This window comes from Arvicola amphibius, chromosome 10, assembly GCF_903992535.2.
Source record: "Arvicola amphibius chromosome 10, mArvAmp1.2, whole genome shotgun sequence".
In the NCBI taxonomy this organism is placed as follows: Eukaryota; Metazoa; Chordata; class Mammalia; order Rodentia; family Cricetidae; genus Arvicola; species Arvicola amphibius.
The window spans coordinates 64,386,070-64,408,708 of record NC_052056.1 but is presented as its reverse complement, the minus strand read 5'-3'; the positions used below and the strand labels follow the sequence as shown (position 1 = coordinate 64,408,708).

The 22,639-nt window shown below is 40.5% G+C and overlaps 1 protein-coding gene across 4 annotated transcripts in view; it reads left to right on the top strand.

Annotated features, from left to right (window-relative positions):
* Positions 1-9,735: 9,735 nt before the first annotated feature.
* Opa1 (OPA1 mitochondrial dynamin like GTPase) overlaps positions 9,736-22,639 on the top strand; it is an 80,425-nt gene continuing 67,521 nt past the window's right edge. For 2 of the 4 annotated variants that reach the window (XM_038344683.2, XM_038344680.2), the window contains exons 1-5: positions 9,737-9,957; positions 15,548-15,866; positions 16,493-16,589; positions 17,783-17,890; positions 19,220-19,287. In XM_038344683.2, coding sequence (XP_038200611.1) covers positions 9,926-9,957; positions 15,548-15,866; positions 16,493-16,589; positions 17,783-17,890; positions 19,220-19,287 — 624 coding nt within the window. In that variant the 5' untranslated portion in view covers positions 9,737-9,925. Of the gene's footprint in view, positions 9,958-15,547; positions 15,867-16,492; positions 16,590-17,782; positions 17,891-18,356; positions 18,411-19,219; positions 19,288-22,639 lie in introns of all 4 variants that reach the window. The other 2 variants (XM_038344679.2, XM_038344681.2) reach the window with 2 other exon arrangements.

Below are 22,639 nucleotides of genomic sequence, written 5' to 3'. Positions count from 1 at the left end.
ATTACAGACTTTAGTTAAAACTAATTACCAACATCAGTTTAATCAACTGTGTTAATAACATGACATGAATATTATATATTGTCTTCACATGTTTTCCTTAAACTTTAAACTATTCCATAAAAAAATATTTACTGTAAAAAAAGAGGGGATACTTTAAAAAACGCTTCATGGGCTGGAGAGATGGTTCAGTTGGCCTGGAGAGATGGTTCAGTTGGTAAAAGTTTTTTCTGCACAAGTTCAATGACTTGATTTAGATTCCCAGAACCCATATGAAAGGTCAGATGTGATGCACATCTGTAGTCCCCAGCAAGACGGGAGGGAGCAGGAGTAGGTGAGCTAGTCTGGAGAACACAATGCAGTCTCAGAAACAAGAAAGACACAGGTTCAAACTCAAGGTAGAAGGAAAGAACCAACTCCTGAAAAGTTGTCCTCCAATGTCTGCATGGCATACACATGCCTCCTCTCTCACACACATACATACACACTCATGTACATAAACACCACACACACATTCACCACACCACACACACACACACACACACACACACACACACACACCATCCCACAACATACACACAATCATTTCAATGTTTTATAGACAATGGAACATAATTTTTCCTCATTTTCTCTCTCCTGAGATAGATTATTTATAGACTATTATTACAGAAAATGTATTTCTTATCATATATCAACTCATTATAAAAATATATAAAATCAATACAGTTCTATTGATTTTTTGCTCTTTATTTTTTTTAACTTTTTATTGATTCTCTGTGGCTTTCACACCATATATCATGAGTCTGTCCCTTGATCCACCTCACTGTTCCCTTGCATCTGCCCTCCACCCCTGCAACCTCCCCCCAAAATAAAATGAAGTAAAATTTAAGAAAAAAAAGGACAAAAATAAAAGGAAAAGGGAAATCTCATCATGGAAGCTGTAGTGTGACACGGTGAGTCACATAGTAAACCCTTTAGTCCATGTATCTTTATTTGCAAGTGTTCATTACAATGAGTCATTGGTCTAGTTCAAGGCCTCTGCCGTCTGCTACACTATCAATACTGGGACCTCATTAGGACTCCTCTTGGATATCCTGTTGTTGCCCTGTGGTCCTGGAGATCCTGCAGTTTGGGATCTGCAGTACAGGCCCCTTCACATGCTCCAGCAGATCATAGATGAGGTGGATGTTGGGATGGGCCAACTCACAGTCCTGGTTCTGGGCCTGGGTGTGCAGGATTGGTCAGCCTGCCAGCTCTCCCTATCTTCACCATTAGGGTGCGGCAAGCCCTGCCCCAGCTAGTTCACTCCAGGCAGCAAGCAGCAAGGGGCGTGTCCACTTCTGCTTTCATTCCCTTGGTGCTGCTCACTCCTACACCACCAGAGTCAGCTCTACTATGCTGCCCAGGAGACGTGCCAAGGTTCAGGGACCACTCTCCCCAGTGCTGCAGCTCTCCTGTTCTCATGACCTCAGGGCCTGCTCTCCCACCTGCCACAGGCAGGGGGCAGGGGGTATCTCTTCCTCACCCACGCCACCATACGGCAGATGAGGGACAAGGCCAGATCTCACATGATTACCTTCTCAGGGCTCACCTGTCCCCCACCCCCCTCCCAACCCCCCATCTGCTCAACCCCATCAACAAGGTCAGCTCTATTACTGCCCAATAGAAGTGCAGGGCCCACTTTCCCAAGTGCTGCAGCTGGTGAGGGGCCGAGTCAACTCTCACCTGCCACAGGTGGCGAGGGGCAAGCGGGGGGGGTTGGGAGGGGCATTTTTCATGATTTTTGAAATGTTTATATCTGACAAATCAAAACAGTAAATTAATAAGGTGTTAATGAAGAGATGTAAGAAGAAAAGATTGGGTTCCAGGCCTCAAACAAGCATAGCCTTCAGCTATCTTACAATCCTTAACCTTAACTCAATCTCTTCGCACATCCTGTTCTCTAACAAAGGCTGTGAAAGGTGCAGGCTTTGACCTTTCTCCAAGCAGGGCTTGTACCCAGGTTAGCAGTGGCAGGGCCAGAGGAAATCATTTGCCCCTATCAACTTCAAGCTTTTCATTTGCAACTAAAACAGCAATTCTCAACCTGTGAGTCCAACCCCTTCCGGGAGTGGAGGGACCATTTCACAGAGATTGCATATCAGATATTTACAATTCATGTCAGTAGCAAAATTACAGTTATGAAATAGAAATGAAAATAATATCATGGTTGAGGGTCACCATAACATGAGGAACTGTACTAAAGTGTCCAATATTAGAAAGGTTGAGAACCACTGGACTAAAGGATATGTCTTCCCTCGGGATTGTTGCTGAATTAAATGAGATAGTGTTTATAGAATGGCTCCTGGCACAGGAACAGCCATATCTCTAAACTCTCTGCTGTGGTAGCTATTATCACTAAAAGTGCATTAAACTTTGCCAGACAGACACAGTAGAAAAAACAAAGTACAAAATATATCCATAGGTCCGTAGTGGTTAAATAATAGAGCAAGTAAATAGGTGAGAATAGATAAGTCTGTACAGAAGATTCCAGATAAGCCGTGCAGCGCCCCTGCAAGAGCAGCACAACTCTATTTCTTGGTGTGAGCTCTGCATAACGACTTCCTTCCAAAGAGTATAAAATATAGGTCAGCGGCGAAGCCTGACAGGCATTTCTCAGTGAGGCAATCAAGGTTAAAAATCAAAATTGTTATGTCATGCGGATAAGTTATAAGAATAGCCCTTTCTTTCTTTGTGATCCATGTTCCATGTCCCAGAATGCCATGGAAATGTGAGTAATAACATCAGACAATGTGAACTGAAAGACAGTGCATAAAGTATCTCATCAATGTCGTTAAGGTCAGCAGAAACGGGTTCTGAGAAAATGCTAGTCTCGAGGAAGTGTGGGCAACGCAACATGGTGTGGTATGCTGGATGCACATTTGCTTTAAAAGGCCAAACTAAGGGGTTTAGTTAGTACTACCATATCAGGACTGGTCCCTTACGTGTGTTTACTGTGCTGTGCTGATATAAGATAACACCAGGCCAAATCTGGTTTGGAGCCCATGGGAACTCCCTGGACTATGTTTATAATTTTTTTTTAGAAAGCGTAAAACTATTCTTTAAAAGTGTAGTCAAATGCATTGTGAATAGAATGTGTTATTACAGTAACTTATTTTATCAACTTATTAAGACAATCAAAGAAGCCTGGAGGCCAAAGTAAGACCTTAGATTTAGATTTGCTATAAACTGACTCAGGGTTTTAACTAAATAAACCTTGGTTTACTGAGACAACTTTGCCTCCTAGTGGCGTAATGATCTATCTACATTTTGTGGCCAAGAACTTCCTTTTTTTCTAAGAATCAAGATGGGAACAGGGAAGGGGGATTGGAGGGAGTGAGGATAGAGAGAGAGAGTACTGGGAGAGACAGGTGGAATCTGAGGCATCGCTGAGGTGAGCTAGGAACCTAGAGCAATGGAAATGCTCAGGAATCTAGGAGGGTGACCCTAGCTAAAACTCCCAGCAATGAGGGAAACAGCCTGACCTGACCATCTCCTGTAACCAGACTAGACTACAAGGGGCGGGATTGGGACACCAACCCAGCCACAGACCTTCTCCATTAAAGTGTTTTGGTGTTTTTTAATCATGAACCAGCTAACTGTATGTATAGTTACTTTTAGCTGTTATCAAAATATTTACTTTGAGATTTATTTGATCTCAGGATATCTATGGCCTTGACTGGCATAGCATACATAGTGCCTAGAGCATATAGAGTAGGAAGGACATTTACCTCCTGGTGTGTAGCAGGCTTTTTCTTTTAGGCCACCACCCAATTCCCAAATCATGATATGGAGACTTCTTATGAGTTATAAATGCTTTGCCTAGCTTAGGCTCATTTCTGGCTAGTTCTTTTAACTTAAATTAAGCGGTTTCTCTTTGTCTACCTTGTACCTCAGAGCTTTTTACTTTTTCTTCCTTCTGTATATCTTACTTTCACTGCTTCTCCAGTCTGGCTGGCAGCTGCCTGACTTCCTGCCCCAGGCGTCGCCCTCGTTCTCTCCTCCTCCTTCTCTCATCTTTCTTCTCTGAGCCTAGATTTCTCCCCTACTTATTCTCTCTCCCTGCCAGCCCTGCCTATCCTTTCTCTGCCTAGCTATTGTCCATTCAGCTCTTTATTAGACCACACAGGTGCCTTAGGCAGGCAAGGTGAAACAAATGCAACACATCTTTCCATAATTAAACAAACGCAGCACAAACAAGTGTAACACATCCTTACATCATGAAACAAATGCAGCAAAAACAAAAGTAACACACCTTTACACAGTTAAAGCAATAGTCCCTAGCATAAACAAAAGTAACACACCTTTACACAGTTAAAGCAATAGTCCCTAGCATAAACAAAAGTAACACACCTTTACACAGTTAAAGCAATAGTCCCTAGCATAAACAAAAGTAACACACCTTTACACAGTTAAAGCAATAGTCCCTAGCATAAACAAAAGTAACACACCTTTACACAGTTAAAGCAATAGTCCCTAGCATAAACAAAAGTAACACACCTTTAAACAGTTAAAGCAATAGTCTCCGGCATAAACAAATATAACACATCTTTGCCTACTTAAAATGATATTCTACAGCACTAGTGTACGGGAAGCGGAGTGGAACAGTAACAAGACGAGGAGAGGGCAATGATCCCAATGATTCTACATGCTCCACCATCTTCCACAGCTATACCACTTCCTAAACGTCTCTTCAAATACCGAAATCCATCAAAGAGTTAAACTGATCATTAGGTCAGACCCCTTTTTATCTCGGTGTGCCCAGAAACACACAGATATACTCAGGGGTAATTTATTGTCTTCTATGCATTTCTTAGTGCAATCAGATTGTTAAGATTAGCCATCATGCTGTGGGAGCTCCTTCAGTCAATAGCCTTTAAGATACCAGCCCACTTGGGCATGGTTTCTCAAAGTATAAATACAGCTGTAAAGCATGCGCTGGCTCTCTTGCTTCCTGCTCTCCTTCTGGCTGCTAGATTCAGTTCCTTTTCCCTATTTGTTCAGAGGCCTGTGATCTGTGAGTCTCCCCCTAAATAAATAGCCCTTTATTACACGTAATTCTGAACTAGTGTGATATTATTTTGTAACTTTCGGCATCACCATCACACCATACAATTTGAAATCTATTTCTGAATCCTCTATTCTTGTCCATGGGTGTATTGATCCTTATACCTACCACACTGTCTTCTTCCCAGTTGTTCTATAGTAAGTTTTTAGGTCAGATAGTCATATATGCTCCATCCTCAAATATGTTTTTATAACATTTTTTTTCTATTTCTAATTAAATTTTAGAATATTACAACTTCCTATAAAGATAATAAACACATGGGTGAGGGCTAGAGAGATGTCTCAGTAGTTACCAGAGCTTGCTGCTCTTGCAGAAGAGCTGAATTTGTTCTTAGCATCGACGCTCAGAAGTTCTCAACTGCCTGTAACTCCAACTCCAAGGCTGCCCTCTGCCGTCATGCTCGGGAAGCTGAACATACATAAAATACAGACATGGACACAAAGCATGCTTATAAAGAAGAGTAAAATCAATCTTTTTTTAAAGAGACTAATTTGAGGAAGGGCACCATCCTAACAATTTCAAGTCTTTTCATACATGCATGCAATACTGATGAGAAGATGACATGTCTGCAGATGAGTGTAAAATGCTTTCCTGGGCACTGGGAGAGTTTGATCACGACGACCTGCAAATGCATTTGTCTTCGGATGCTTCTTTCTGCAGGAAACCACAGATGAAGAATGGAATGCCAGGGACCTTGAACACCTTCCAAGATGAACTCTGCAAAAAACAAACAAAGTTAATAAAACCTTAAATTCACACCCATGGACAAGCACAAATGTCTAGATTCCCAATAATATTTCTTTACTCTTTTTAAAGATCTCTGACTCACTGGATAACAGAACAGTATTGCCTTGCACAATAAGGTGAATGCTTTGAGGGTTTTAACTGCTTGACTGTTCACTTCCTAACTGGACCTGAAATCTTAGTTTAGTAGTAAAATTATTCCATGACTTCTAGACCAGAAGATATAGTTAACATCTTTGTTTGTATTAATAGTATACAAGTTAACAAATAAAAACAAGGATAGTTCTCTCTCCCACTAGGAAGCAATGAGTCCTTTCCTCTCTCTGTCTTTTACAAAGACTCATTAATCTAAATAATCCTTGGGTCGCGTGTGTAATGTGAACGAGTAACACATAAGTATTTGTTGTATATCACATTCAACTATATTCCTTGAACATGACATGGTTTACTTGTGTAGCTATGTTCTTCTCTGGGGGTAGGATTTTTGTTGCTTTAAAAAAAAACCAGTCCCTCTAAGTACATCAACTAATAATTTTTCGACATAAACAATGGTTTATATTTTAAAATTCTCTTGAGTTTTCTGAAAAAAAATAAAAAAATAAAACCACAATCACTTCCGATTGCCCGCAAGATGTAGAACTCTCAGCTACCTCTCCAGCACCATGTCTGCCTGTATGCCACCATGTCCCACCATGATGATAACGGGACTAAACCTCTGAAACTGTAAGCCACTGCCTCAATTAAATGTTTTCCTTTGTACGAGTTGCTGTGGTCATGGTGCCTCTTCACAACGATAGAATCCCTTACATGCTCACAATAAAAACACTAGTAGACAGGTGGCAAAAGTGTCTGACATAAGTACTATTTTATAGAGTGTTGAATAACACGTGTAATTATTATAGAATACTGAATATAGAAAAAAAGCTGTTAAACAATGACATCATGAAATTTGAAGACAAATACATGGGACCAGAAAAATTCATCTTGAGTAAGGTAACCCAGACCCAGAAAGACAAACATGTATGTACTCACTTGTGAGTGGATATTAGTTGTGAAGGATAATGGTGCTACAATCTGCAGACCTGAAAAGGCTAGGGAACAAGGAGGGCCCAAGCTGGGAACATGGATTTCCCTGGGAAGGGGAAATAGAAAAGATCTCGTGGGTGGACTAAGGGCAGGTGGGGACAGGAACATGAGGGATTAAGTTGCAGGGTGGGTGGAGGAGGAGAACACTAAGAGAGATATTGGAAAGAGGGGGTATTTCGGAGTCATTTAGAAACCTGGTGAAAGGAAAAATCCCAGGAATCTACAAGGATGAGCCCAGCTAAGACTCCTAGCAATCGCGGATAGTGTAGCCTGAACTGGCCATCTCCTGTGACCAGGCAAGACTTCCAGTGGAGAGATTGGGACACCAACTAGCCACATAACCTTTGACCTGTCCTGCCTGTGGACTGTGCTGGGATAAGAGTAACACAGAAATTGTGGGAGTGGCCAACCAATGATGGTACATCCTGAGTGAGACCCATGCCATGAGAATGAGCCCCCACCCACCCCCACACACACTACCTGGAGCGCTGGGACCCAGATTCTGGGCGGTCAAAGACCTAGGATAGAACCAAACAAGATTGGAGGGAAAAAATGTCAATGTAATGAAGCTAATGATACTCTGCTATACTCATAGATTGGTGATTACCCCAATTGTCATCAGAAAGCCTTCATCCAGTAACTGATGGAAACACATGCAGAGACCCATAGCCACGCATTGGGCTGAGCTTGGAGAAATATACTGAAGAGAGGGAGGATTATATGAGCCAGCCAGGGTAAAGACGTTACAAAAAAAAAAAAACCCACAGAAACAACTAACCTAGGCTCATAGGAGCTCATGGAGTCTGAACCAACAACCAGGGAGTCTGCATGGGACAGACCTAGGCTCTCTACATATATGTGACAGTTGTGTAGCTTGGTCTACTTGTGTACTCTTAACCATGGGAGCACGAGCTGTCTCTAATGTTTTGTCTGGCATTTGGAAACCTATTCCTCTTAATGGGTTGCCTGCTCAGTCTTAATACAAGGGGAGGTGCTTAGTTTTATTGCAACTTGATAAGCCATGTCTTGTTGATACCCATGGGAAGCTTCTGAACAGAGGAAGAGTAGATGGGGGAGGGGGATTGGGATGAAAGGAGGGAGTGGAAACTCTGATTGGGATGTAAAATAAACAAAATTAACTTTAAAAAAACAGAAAATAGACTAATCAAAACAAATACATGAAGCAGGGCTTCAATTGGAGCCACATTTCTTTGTTACCAGTATGAGGTTAAAAAACACCCTAGATTAAAGCCATTTCAAATTAGGAGCATCTATCTCAGATATTATTCTCTATTAGGATACAGAGAACTCACAGGTTTTTGTGGCTAGTGCGAGTGTAAAGCACTTCATTAGCTAACTACCCAGTGACTTTTAGGTTGATTCTCATATTTTGCTATTCCACATAACAGTAGACATCATCCACACGAAGGACTGGTTCAGCGGTCCCAGCCTACAGCTGGAATTACAAAGCAAGGGTTCTGTCAAATGCAAAGACAGTTACACATGGAAGCAGATCTTCTTGATTTCTCTCTCTTTTTTCCCAAACAAAAATTAGGAAGGAACAGTAACAAATACATTTTAGTACAACACTAGAAGTTATGGTTTATACTGGTCGTCATAGCAGGTGTCTATCTGGAACTATCATTGAAACAGTCACCACAGTGACTACATCCCATGGGTCCTGCAATAGAAAAGTTTACTGCCAGGCAGTTGTGTTTATGTTCTTGACGGTATTGTGAGTAGGTGGATCCAGATTTATGATTCTGACAATTAAGTGTAAAGGGATTTTATTTGGTCTGGTGGTGGTGATGGTGATGTGGGAGGGGCAGGGAGCATGAAGGGAACGTGTCCTTGAAGTGAGATGAAGTACAAGGCCTTTTGACTTTAGTTCCCACCAATACCACTAACTGGCTTTATAACCTTTCACAGGCAATATCCATTTTCTGAGCCCCAGTTCCCTTTTCAAAACACAAAATGGTTGAGTTGAAGTTGAAAGAGATATTTGGAGCAATGCAACTAATTCAGATTATTAAGGAGAAAATGTAGCTAGAGAAAGGAAGGATCCAAGGTGCCCAAAATCTAATTGGAACTTTTGAACATTAAGAAATAGTTGGGAGAAACAGATAGCTGAGCGACTAGGAAGCTCCTGTGTCTGAAGAGGGATGGTAGGGAGGAAATAGGGAAGGAAGGGTTACAAGGAAAGGGGAGGACGAATATGACGTTTTGAACGTCAAAAGAAGACTTAGAAGAGAACTTAGCTGAACGCTGCTGAAGGGCCGTTACTCGAGCTACGGAGCTGTCTTTAAGAGACCTTGACACTACTTCAATAAATCAGCGCCATTAAAATTCAGATGAAAGCCAGCTAAAGAGAGAATGAATAAAATCAACTGTGCCTTCATTAAACACAATATGTGTTTATTCCAAACCTAGAGTTTAACTGTCTGAAGGCCCTTTCGGATCTGATCGCAGACATTATAAACTAGCCGACCAGGACTCGACCTCCCGGCTCTAAGATTGTTCGGTTACGAAAATACTTTTAAACAGATCTCATTAACTTGGATGCTCCCAATAAACATTCATCGTGTGTATTTCATGTGTCCAGCCCGCTCAACCCTCTCGCACCGAACCCATAAACTGAGAAAGATCATTTTCAAAATTCCTACCGGGACACTTGGAGGGCGGGGCTAGGGGGGGGGTGCCTAAATGGGTTCCACCCACAGGCTTCCGGTGCGTGCGCACGTACTCCGCGGCCCGTTTGTGCAGCCTCCCTAGAGTTCCTGTAGGTGGTTATTTCGGTGACGGACTGACTACGGGTGCCCGGTGGGCTCTTGCGGAAGTCCTTTCGCCATTGGGAGGGACTCGGCGGCTGCTCTATGCCCTTGTTGCCGAGGGACTCTTCCCGGGTCATTGCGGGAGCAGGAGTCGGACTGGGGCCGACACGGAGCTCCCACGTGGCCGTCTCGGCGCCTGTGTGTGGTCTGCGCTGGCGGGATGTGGCGAGCACGCCGGGCGGCAGTGGCCTGGTAAGTGCGGCCTGCGACCTGGCCCCGTTATGTCATGGTCCGGGCCATTTGGACAGCGGGGTTGTCCCATCATTACTTCCTGAATGTGCAGGTGACCCTCAGGCCAGGCCGAGGCTCTTAAGAGAATGCTCATACATGTTTGAGCACCCGAAACTGACAGCACCTGATCGGTGACCACTCCTTGTTCAACTCGAAGATTTTGGACACCTTCGGTCTTGACCCGTCATTACTGTCCCTTTTGCCCCTGCCCTTGTGATCTCGCTGTTAGCTCTGTCCTGGTTGCTGCTTTTATTGTTGCCGTTCTCTCCCGGCCCGTCTCTTATATGTGCGTGTCACTGAACTGTCGTCTTCCAGCCGTAGGCCATGTTCACTTTGCTCTTGCATCCACTTTGGCTCTTCTGTATGAAAGGGATCTGTCTGTCTGCCTGCTTGCCTGACCCTCTGGCTGGAGTCAGATCTCGAGCAGTGACGCACATACAGAGATGCCCTCCTCAGAGGAGATCTTGTTGAGGTACACTTTCAGGTACAACGTGCTGCGTGCGAAGCCACTTCTCTAATCACGCTGCTGTTGTTGCCCTGGTCTGGTTTTGAAGTAGAAAAATCATAAAATATCTCGATTTGTGTGGATTGCTGTATGCACTTTAATGTTACCAAATTTGGTGTTATATATGTAATTCAAGCTTCACACATTGTTTCAGACGTTTGATGATAGCAAGTTATATGCAACAAGGAAGGTTGGGAAATGTAGTTCTCCTGAATTAACTTCACCTTTAGACATTGATCTTAAATTTTATTTAGAACTTTTAAAGGATTTGGGTTTAATTATGTGTATGGGAGGGGCGATCTGTGCATGAGTACAGGTGCCCTCTCTGGGTAGAGGGGTAGGATCCCCCTGCAGATGGAGTTACAGGCGATTGAGCTGCCTGAAATGGATCCTAGGGACCGAACTCAGGTCCTCTGCAGGTACAGCAAGCATTTCTAACCATCCCATCCATCTCTGCAGTCCCGGAACTTTTTTTTTAATGTGTATATCTGTTTTGCCAGCATGTATGTTTGTGTGCCACATATGTCTGCTGCCCATAGAGACCAGATCACAAGCATTTAGCACACTGGTTACTGGAGTGACAGACAGTAGTGAGTCGTCATGTGGATGCTGAGAAACCAACCTTGGTCTTCTGCAAGGGCAGCCCTTTTTCTTATCCAATAAGCTATCTCTCCAATAAACTATCTCTCCAGCCCTGCCCTCAGGAACTTTCTTTTTAATGGTGTAAACGATATTATTATACTTAAAGGAAAGGAACCCATTTGTTTGTCAGAGTTAATTAAGAGTCCAAAAGTGGAACCACCTTTGCTACAATGTGGTTCTTTTTAATCTTGTGGGATTTTAATTATGAGTAAACTCACAATCTTTGGTATTGAAATAAGCTATCGGCAACTTTTGCATTTTTACCATTTTGTAATTAATGTGGAGACATTTCTATTTTCTATAAAATAGAAAAAATGCTGAAGATAGCATATTCATTTTAAACAACAAGGTATGTAGGAAACACTTTAAATTGAGTTGACAAACAGATGTATAGTTTGAGTTGTTTATTTAATCAGTTGTGTACTGTGAGGCTGAATTGTTTCTGAAATTAGGGGTTCCACAGTCATGGCTTTAGCATGTCTCATGCCGAAGCAAAGCTTAGCTAATGGCAGAAATGGGTATAGGAAAGCCGGAAAGCCCCAAGCTCAGGAATTTGCCTTTTGCTGTAGTTCCTCTGCAAGTTATATCTGAAATATTGCAGCTTATTAACTACTCTAGTCATAAGATGGAAACAGACTTTTTATATACACATAAAAATACTCCTCCTGGACAAGTCAAAATGAAGACTGGTGGCCAACATTGTGGGGTGCAGTAAGTATTTGTTCTACATAGGTAAAAGATGTCATAGTTGAGCAAGAGATGACTCATGGCGATCTGCTTTGCATCACATTCGAATTTTGTTTTTAAGTTTCTTTAGATAAAGAAGTCTTTTTCTTTTCATACCCACTTTTAGGATCTTTCTTGACTTTGTCCTTTGTCTTGGATTTCTTAAGGCTTTGTTCAGCTGTGGGTTTTCTTTTTCCTCAGTCGTCTGATTTGACCTTTGATTTAAAAAAAAAAAATCTTTCTTCAGCTCTGCAGAATTTTTCTTCAGCTTTACTTTTCCCCTCCCATTGCATCTGTTCTTTTTCTTTCTAAATAATTTAAAAGAATATGAGGTTGCTTAGGTAGGTCCAGTATGTTCTTCATTTCCAAAATAAAGACATGGAGTCCCTTTTTCTCTCCACACGTTTTAAAAGATATAAGGTTACCTCTCTACAAGGATCCATTCATGTTTTCTCCAAGTTACACAGTTAACCATTGTGAAGGAGAAATGTTTGTAAGGTACCGAGTTGTCAGTCAAGTCATAAAACTACATGTTGTAAAGTCCTTTTATATTACAGTCCGTTTATGAGTATGCCCAAATCTACTGAAAAAAATAGCAGTCTCCAAGCCTACAAAGCACCCAGAGGTGCTCAGGCATATTCATAGTCAGTGCTTTATTTCCTGAGCCCAGTGGACCATTGCTGTGAACCCCGTGGGCTGCATTACTCCTCCCATTTCCCTACTTCTTTGCATCATAGCTTTTATGTTTTCTACATTTTCTCATTATTCTGCATCCTAGGCAATGTCCTTAATTATTTTCTGCTATTGATGTATATGCAAGTGCAGCTTTGCTTTCCATGAACTGCTTTTTTAATATTCACTAAGCTCTTTTTTAATGTTTAAATCTATAAATGCTATATTCTCTAATTTTTTTTATTTTTTTTTTTTATTTTTTTTTTTTTTTTTTGTTTTTCGAGACAGGGTTTCTCTGCAGCTTTTTTTTTTTTTTTTTTTTTTAAGAGCCTGTCCTGGAACTAGCTCTTGTAGACCAGGTTGGCCTCGAACTCACAGAGATCCGCCTGCCTCTGCCTCCCGAGTGCTGGGATTAAAGGCGTGCACCACCACCGCCCGGCATTCTCTAATATTTTTGAACATGCTCTTGTTTAAGTTTGCAGTATTTTCAGGAATCCTGTCAATACCAGTGATAGCATGCTAAGAGCTGCTGGTTTGCTGCGGGGGTCTGGTTTTCTGCTGACATTTAAACATGAAGGGCCAATGACCGATGCAGATGCTCTGTCCATTCTGCGTTTTCTTTACTGATTATTTCACCTAGCAACTTCCCTTTTTGGACTTTTATGCAATTGCACAGGCAGGTGATTCGAGCCTGTTACAAATGCCAGAACTGATGACAGCTCACCCTCGAAGCCTCCTCCACACATACACATGCACTTAAGATCCCCAGCTCTTCCCTGACAGATTGCTCAGCTTCCAGAGGCAATTTCTGGCTTCCTGCTTCTTTTACTCTCTTACCTATATATCATGAATACTTTGTTGTGGGGCTGGAGAGATGGCTGCTCCTCCAGGGGACCTGGGTCCAAATACTGTCACCCACATGACAACCCACAACCATCTGTAACTCCAGTTCCAGAAAGTACGATGCTTCATCTGACTTCTGCTGATACCATGTACACATGTGGTACCCCAACATACATGAAGGCAAAACACCAATAATAAACATAAGTAATAATAGCATTTTTTAAGACTTAAAAAAATAGGAAGCCTGATGAAGACTAGCTTTCCCCTGGGTGAGCTTTGTCTGCCTTTTGAACTGGAAGCTCTAGACAATGCTTGCCTTAGTACAGGGATTTGTTCTGAGTCCATTATTCCTCCAGAGGATATTGAAGACATTCTATATCTAACTACTGACCTGGGATATCCTGTCCCTGGCTCTCACGGTTATTGCTGTCACCATTGTGAAAATAGGAATAGTTGAGGATATGGAGAGAAATGAGGGAGAAAACAAAGACATAAATGCCCTAGGGCTGCACTTGGCCTTAAGAGTTCATCTAGGTGGGCTTATATTTAGGTTAGCCCCTTTCAGAAAAGGAGAAATCAGTCACTCTTTCACACGCTGGCAATACCAGTTAATACTGAAGTGACATTAAGCTCTTACTCTAAGCTCTTAACTTTGCCAACTTCTTTGCAGGCCCCAAGGTGAGAAGGAGGGTGGTGGCACAGTCAAAAATAAAAATAAAAAACAAAAAAACTGGATCACAGCAAAGGTGTGTCCTGCAGAATCCAGAGGAGACAGCAGGGCCTCCATAGTGTCCTCACAGCCCCATTTCCAGTGTTTCCTGAAGCACTGTTTAGTAAGAGGCTGCTTGTTTATTTCCGGCTGCTCAGCCCTGAGAAAAGTACACAGAAACCATATTACTTGCAATACTGTTTGGCCAATAGCTTAAGCATATTTCTGGCTCACTCACATCTTAAATTAACCCATTTCCATTAATCTGTGTATCACCACGAGGCTGTGGATTATCGGGTAAAGTTCCGGCATCTGTTGTCTGTCTCTAGAGGGGCTACATGGCTTGTCACTGATTCCACCTTCTTTCTCACAGCATTCAGTTTAGTTTTCCCTGCCTAGCTCTATTCTACCCTGTCACAGGCCCCAAACAGCTTCTTTATTAACCAATGATATTCACAGCATACAGAGGTGAATCCTACATCAGGTGTTGCTCTCCACACTTGCCCAGCATCATCTCTTGTGGAAGGAGCTCAGACTTTATTACAGAACTGAACCTGGTTTCAGACTCTCTTTCACTATTAGGCAAGACATCATTTTTAAACAGGCAGGTTTATAAAAGGAACTATTTATTCTTTCAAGTTTTCCCTTCTTGAGTTTGTGAAAGTACCTAGCAAATATCTGGGACATAGCTAGAAACAAGAGCTGAAGCCTGCGATGCCTTTTCTGTGTAACTGGACGAATGGACATTCTAGCACTACTTAGCATTGGGCCTCACCAGCAGGATGGAACCAGATGTGGTTGAATGAGATAGGGCTTGTAGGCTTCTTGTGCCAAAGGAGGGTAGAGTGGAACACAGGCCCTTAGTGTGTACATTGAAAGATCCTCATCTTTTGAAGGCTGCTTCAATATTTGCATTTTCCTAAGGAGCCAGGTTTTTGAGACAAGATTAATTTAGTTTCCATCTTTAGGCTAATTTAGGATTAGGAGGCAGAACAAGCAGATATTCTTGACTGCTAGAATTTTTGTCCTTAAAAGCAGAATTTTGCATGCCTTTTTGTTACCAGCTGTTACAGTGCACAGCTGTTGGTAAACTGGTGCTCACCTCTTCCTTTTTTGGTTTCAGTTCCTTGGACCAGTACTATTACAGCCCACATAAATAAATTAACATGTAGAGTCTGGAGTCCCCACGCCTGGACTTATAGTTTGCCTTTATTCCTGTATTATTGTCTTCTTGGACAAGTTGTGTTTATACCTCTGTGCCAGATTTTCCCTCATCTGTAGAATGGGGCTAGTGTAATTATTTCATGGTATGGATTGAATGAGTTGGCACACAGCAAATGCAGACTATCATGTGGTGGGACATGGTGTGTCAGTATACAGATGTGTTCTTTTCTCTCAGTTCCCAGGCATTGTTGCTTTCTCTGATGTGTCTCCCGCCCTTGTTTGTTTTTCAGTGAAGTCTGCCAATCACTAGTGAAACACAGCTCTACAATACCAAGAAACTTACGACTCCAGAAACTACATCTGGTTTCACGAAGTATTTATCATTCACATCATCCCGCTCTAAAGCTTCAAAGACCCCAACTAAGGACATCATTTCAGCAGTTCTCTTCTCTAACTAACCTTTCTTTGCATAAATTAAAACTTTCTCCCATTAAATATGGCTACCAGCCCCGCAGGAACTTTTGGCCAGCAAGGTTAGCTGCAAGGCTCTTAAAACTTCGATATATCATACTGGGATCTGCTGTTGGAGGTGGCTATACAGCAAAAAAAGTGAGTTTACTTTCTTAGTATAGTTCTAATTATTCCAAAGTATCATAAATTTGCATAGCATAGGAGAAAGAAGTTGTCATTTTTCTTTAGTGAGTAAAATATAATTAGCTGTTGAAACATTTACTGTGTATATTTACAATGTCTTATGTTGTTTCAATGGTGCTATTTAAATATTAACTATAATTATAAATGATCTGAAGATGGAGCCCTAGTCTGGGAGTAAGAAAACTTAAATTTGGCTCTGGACATTGCCACTTAGCAAAAGAGAGAAAGTTGGGTGCCATGTTCACAGGGCTACGTCTAAGAGCCCTGAGTCCAGAGGCAAGGTGACTTCTCATTGACCCAGCTTCCTTTTGCTTCATGGTGTTATTTAATGCCAACACGAGCCCTGTTTGAAATAGAATTTTGAACTTTACATTTCTCACATTTGATAGAAGAATATTTACTTTCATTCTATATACTCACCTACTGATTTGTTCTTAAAAGACCTGGACTTACATTGATCTGTTCCATAAGAGTTCTGTACATGATACAATTCCTAGTAGATTGTTCTCATCAACCTGATTTCTGTTTTTATTGGGTATGGCACTTAGAATATCTGATTAACATATGTTCTTGTCTTTTAGACCTTCGATGAATGGAAAGATATGATACCAGACCTTAGTGACTATAAGTGGATTGTGCCTGACTTTATATGGGAAATTGATGAGTATATTGATTTGGGTTTGTATCATCAACACTAAAAATAGCTTTTGCATTGTTTTAGGGGGGATGGGAGTAGAAATAAATGCATTGATAGTTTTAGCTTTTGAGTCTAATATGTGATAGTTTTATTTTAATAAAGTAAAAATCTATAAAAAATTTTATTACACTTATTTATATGTGTGTTGGGTGTGCATTCCCTTGTGTGCACATGTGTATGCATGTAAAGATCAGAAGACTTTTTTTGTAATTAAAAGGAATCCTATGGCTACAGGGACAAACTCAGGTTGACAGGCCTGGTAACAAGCACTTTTACCCCACTGAGCCATTCTGCCAACTCAGAGAATAAAAGTATGAGACTAAGTACCCAGCAGTCTGCTATTTTAACATGGCTGCCACCACTCTTGTGAAATATTTTCTTCTGGTTTTGCTTATTAGTTGAATGTGGCTAACATTTTGCTTTCTTATTTAAAAGTTACATGGTCATAGGCATATGTACCTTGAAATTTTGTATTTTGCTACCTAGCACATCCCCTCTGCATTTCCATGCTTCTAGCAGCCTTTCCAGACACCAGTTTAGTATTATGCAAAATTACCTGCATTTTACATACTAGGACCCTAACCAAACACCCCTCTCTTTGGTTAACTGCTTTGGTTATTTGTGCTTTCTGCAGACAAATTTCTTTAAAGTCTGTTAGTGTGGAAAGTGGCTTCATCCCTTAAAACCCCACCTCTCCCTTTGACAAGTAGGTGAGAACAGCAAGAGCTGATTGCAAGTAACTCATGATGAGCTTAAAAAGTTTGGCGTATTTTCTTCGGTCCCTTTTTGAGATTTATGGGGGTGGAATTAGTCTGCATAAATCTCCATCCTAGTACTTCTTAAAGGTAACCATGTAACAAAGGCATTTTTAGGAAGGGGACAGTTTCGCTTTTTAAAATAGAGTACATGTCAGTACTGTGCAATGCTGTGTTTGCCAGTTTCCTAGTGGAGTAACTGAGAGTCTGGATTTGGAGCTAGGCTGCCTGGTCTTGAACTCTGGCTCCCTCACTTCTGAGCTCCGTGCTCTAGATTTTCAACTCTTAAGCAGAGTTGACAGTAGGAAGTCTTTTGTAGGACTGGCTTGAGGTTTAAACAAATTGACACATTTATACCTAATATGTTTGCTGTTTCCTACTTTAAGACTGCTTGTGACTCCTGTTTTGATCTTCTCTAGACAAAATTAGAAAAGCCCTTCCCAGTTCAGAAGACCTTGCCAAGTTAGCACCCGACCTGGACAAGATTGCTGACAGCCTCAGCTTATTGAAGGACTTCTTCACCACAGGTAAGGGGAGACTTTTCAGCTAACTTCACAACTTAGGAACCTCGGGAAAAGACATGGACGGTCTTATTTGTTCTCATCTTTTAAATTAAAGCATTTTAAAACAACCCCAAAAGCATTTTGTTTTAACACAAGATAAACACAAAGTTTGCACAATACTTTTAATCATTAGCCTAATCAGATGAAAATTTGTAAGAATGTGTGCTTCCCTTTTAGTTGTGAGTAAGAAAATACTGCCTCTTGACAAGTGGATGAGACTACCTATGCATTTGCTTTTCATAACTGCTTAGAGCCAGTATTGCTGCTTTGAAACAAATTTAATAGTATAGGCCATATATGGTACAATTCATAAGGTTTATCCTCCCGTATTTGCCCAAGTATTGCCCTAATATGATATAAGTCTGAGATCTCAGACCTCCTTGCTTATTCTTATTAAATTTTTATTTCCCCTTCTGCTGATTTTTCACAGGTCACAAATTGGTTAGTGAAGTCATAGAAGCTTCTGGCCCACTTCTCTTGTTAGGTGTGTAACCAGACATTTTTGCTGACCTTAACATGCCTTTGAAATGCTTCTAATATACTAGTCACAAATAAGATTGCAGACCAAATTTATAATCCTGCTTATATATGCTGATCTTTAAACCCAGAACTGTATTAGAAAAACTTATATCCTTTTGATGGAAATAGTAAAAAAAAATTACATTTATGACAAAATTAAAATTGCTAAATATATGACATAAAATTATTAAAAGAAAATTTGCTTAGGCAAAGTGATTTCTTGAAAAAAACTTATTTTTTGATAATTGAAATGAAAAGTAATTTTAGCTTGTCTCATCTGCCCTGTCATAGTGACATTAAATTTGCTTTGGATCATATACCTTGTCTGATGGCAGTGGTACTTGACTAAACTGTAAGTGGTCCCTTTAAAAAAAAAATCCTTACCAAAGACTTCTCATTTTTATCATAATTTTCACTTTTACTTTAAAAATGAGTTAATTTTGAACATTTTTGACATTGATTGCCAATAATTTTCTTAAAAATAAAAATGTATTCTTTGAACCTTGCTTGGTTTCTTTTGAACCACAACCTCACTGTTGAGCCCAGCCTCAGTCTCCTGAGCACAAAGTGCCGGGACTGCAGGCATGTCTGTTTTGATTTGGTTTCATTTCTCAGTGCCGGGGATCCAATGTATACTAGGCAAGCACTCTGCCACTGGGCTGTATCCTCGGTCTCCCCACCCCATTTACTTTTTAATTGCTTAGGTCAAATTTGGAATTTAGCTTGGGCTGTTGACATCACTGGGGAATGTAAAAAGCTGTGTTTCTCTTTCAGGTTCACCTGGAGAAACAGCATTTAGGGCAACAGACCACGGATCCGAAAGCGACAAGCATTATAGGAAGGTAAGTATGGAGTATTGAAAATTTGACTCTTCCTTTATTGTTGAGAGATTTGAAAATGTTGCTCCATTAATAGAAAATATAAAAAGTATGCTTACTAAGTGAGCACTGCAGGTGTTACTGCAACAGCTCTGGGATGGAATCAAGGATGCCCATTCCCTCTGGTTATGCTCTGTGAAGTAACCATTCAAGAGTTTGTTATAAAATGTATGTGGAGTGTAGACATTTAAGCAGTCTTCTCTCTCTTGGGACTTCACAGACCAACATATATTCATTCATACATGTTCATAGATCTCCAAAAGAACTCAGGATGTACAAAGAATACCACATTTATGCATAGAACCTACGTCCTCTTCTGGAGACTTACGTTGGGAAGTTTGGAGAAAGATATTAGAGACTAGAAAGTGTGTTATTAGCATAAGAATCAGTTCTCATATGTTGAGAACCTGCATGGTTGTGTATGAATGAGTCCATTGAGAATACAGTGGTTTTGGTACATCTCAGACAATCCATGTGGACGCTGTGAACAGGTGTCAGCACGAGTTACTCTGCATTTCCAGTCAGATGCTCTGCTATTGCTGCCTTAGTTTTTAACCTCCGTCACCTTTTTTAACTGGAAAAAGAAATAATTACATGTAAAGTTTTGTAAAAATAATGCCTGGATAAATAAATTTATAAGCAAAAGATTCTGTAAACATTATATTTAAATTAAATATTTAAGTTAAATATGGACTGTGTAGTTAATGCTGAATTTTAAAGCATCATAGGAAAGAAATAATTTTATGATTCTTAAAGCAGAAAGAAGAAATCTTTTCTGTATTTCCATTTCTTTCTACTTGAACCTTTTTTTAATGCTATTCGAAATTTTAAAGATATTTCCAAGAGTTATTTTCTGTCGGCTTTTAGGTAAAACATACTATAGAATACATATTTGTTTTCATTTTGACCTGTTTTTAGTACACATACTTTTAATTAAGAAACACTCATTATTTGTGCATCGAGGGATAGGGTTAGAAAATAGCTTATCAGATGTGGCTAATTTGAGCCAGGGAAAGTGTTGGCTAAGAAAGCCAATAAATTTAATGTGAAAAGTTAAGTCATCTGAGAAGAGTGTGGTCATGTGGACCCTTGAGCGGCCGCGATTTGCCTAACGCAGTAGCTATGTCTGTCTCCGCTCGCTCACTGACACTGTGTGGATTCGCTTTAGTAAATGGAGAGCTGATTTTAGACTCCACTCAGATTAAGTCCCCGAAGCTCTGCCAAGATGATAAGCGAATCATCTATAACTGATCTCTGCAGAATAGATGAAGCAAGAGACTATATCTTTGGGAATTTAATTATTCTTATTGATTTTGTTTTATTCAATTGGCTTGAAAATAAACTTGTTGCTTTTTTAAACAATGAATTTGTTTGACAGTAAATGTCCCTTGTAACTTCTTTCCTTTAAATTTTTTCTCAATTTATGGTAATTATTTTCCCTTATTAAAACTTACTAATTGGGGCTGGCGGTTTGACTCAGCTGTTGAGGGCACCTCCTGGACTTCAGAGCACCCACACCAGGTGTGTGAACTCCAGTGCCAGAGGACTTGTACCTTCTTCTGGAGTCCTTGAGTAGTGGACTTGCATGTTACATTTCCACAAGCAGATACATACGCTCACATATAATTTTAATTATTAAATGATTTAAGCTTACCAATTTCCAGTGATTTATTGTAAATATTAATTCTGTTAATATAGGATTATACCTATGCTGCTTTTAATACAGGTTAAATCAAGCTATAGAAAATACTAAAAGAGTCAAGCCATGTCCAAAACTTGTGCTGATAGTTTTCAGTTCTGTTGATGCAGTGTTATTTCTAATGTTTGACTCTTGCTTTTGTTACTTGAGAGTAATATAAGCCAAATAGACAAGATATAGATAGATTAGTGTGGTTTGATGGACCTTGCCTACAAAGTCATGTTTGAATATCGTCATGCAAGGAGACTTGAGCCAGTAGTCTTTTTGAGATCATTCAGACTGGGCTGGAGAGATGGCTCAACCGTTAAAGGCTATGCTCACAACCAAAAATATAAGAGATCATTCAGACCTCAGTTTCTATTTATTTATGTATTTTATTTGTGTGTGTGTTTTGCTGTTGCACCATCCGTATGCATGGTACCCACAAAGGCCAAAAAAAGGGTTGGGTCCCCTGGGATTGGAGTTATAGTGAATTGTGACCTGCTATGGGAATCAAACCTTTATTTTCTAGAAGAGCAGTCAGTTCTCTTAACCACTCAGCCTTCTCTCCAGCCCACTCAGATAGCAGTATTAAAGAGTTAAGTGAACGGCCTGGTATGGTGGTGCACTCCTTTAATCCCAACACTCGGGAGGCAGAGGTAGGTGGATCTCTGTGACTTTGAGACCAGCCTGGTCTACAAAGCAAGTTCCCATACAGCTAGCACTGTTACATGGAGAAACCCTGTCGAGAGAGAGAGAGAGATTTAAATGATCATCAGTAGTGCTGATGGATGACATCCAGTTTGTCTCTCTGGTTACCTTTTAGTTGATTTAGTCTTAGCTCTTAAGATGTCCTCATTAAAATCATATTCTGATAAACATCCATACCAGCCTAAATGTGCCTGATTTCACCTATGTTGTATTGAGGGTTCGAAGCAGTCATGCTTAAGTTTAATAGCTGTATGTTCATGGTTGTGGTTGGCAAGACTTCTCTACTAGAATAGTAGATGAAATGCAAAAACGATTGTTTAAAATAGTAGTAAATGGAATACATTTCTAGAACTGGAACTGAAAAGAAGAGCTGTCCTCTCTAATAAGAGAACACAAATGGAAAAGTCTTGGCAGTAGAGTTAGGAACACTCAGAGCCTGCTGAAAGGAGACTCAGATGTCAGATAGTGTGGCCTGAGTCATGAGCAACACGACAAGTGGTGGCTCGTGCTTCCTGTCTTGAGGTCACTTGTCTTTGTCTGGGGAATTAAAGTGGAGATCTTCAGAGAACAAAGAAACCACACGACACTGCACAGCTGAATGTTATCCCATTCCTTTGCTTCTACCTGAACCCTTACCTGTTTAGACTGTGGACACCATGCTACGTTGATCAGAAGTTCTGTTGTGGAATGACTAAGCATTCGGCCTTACTACATTGCCTAATAAGCATACTGCGTGTTTATGTCATTTAGAAAATACTATGAATATGTAGCAATAAATTAGACTCTTGTAGGTAGCCACTTAGAAATAAAAAAATGTAATGGAAATTATAATTGATAATTATTGATAGCCATTTTATTTATCTCTTAAAACTATATGTAGAAAATGTCCAAGTAGTAAAATATATAATGTGCTATTTCTGATTGAAA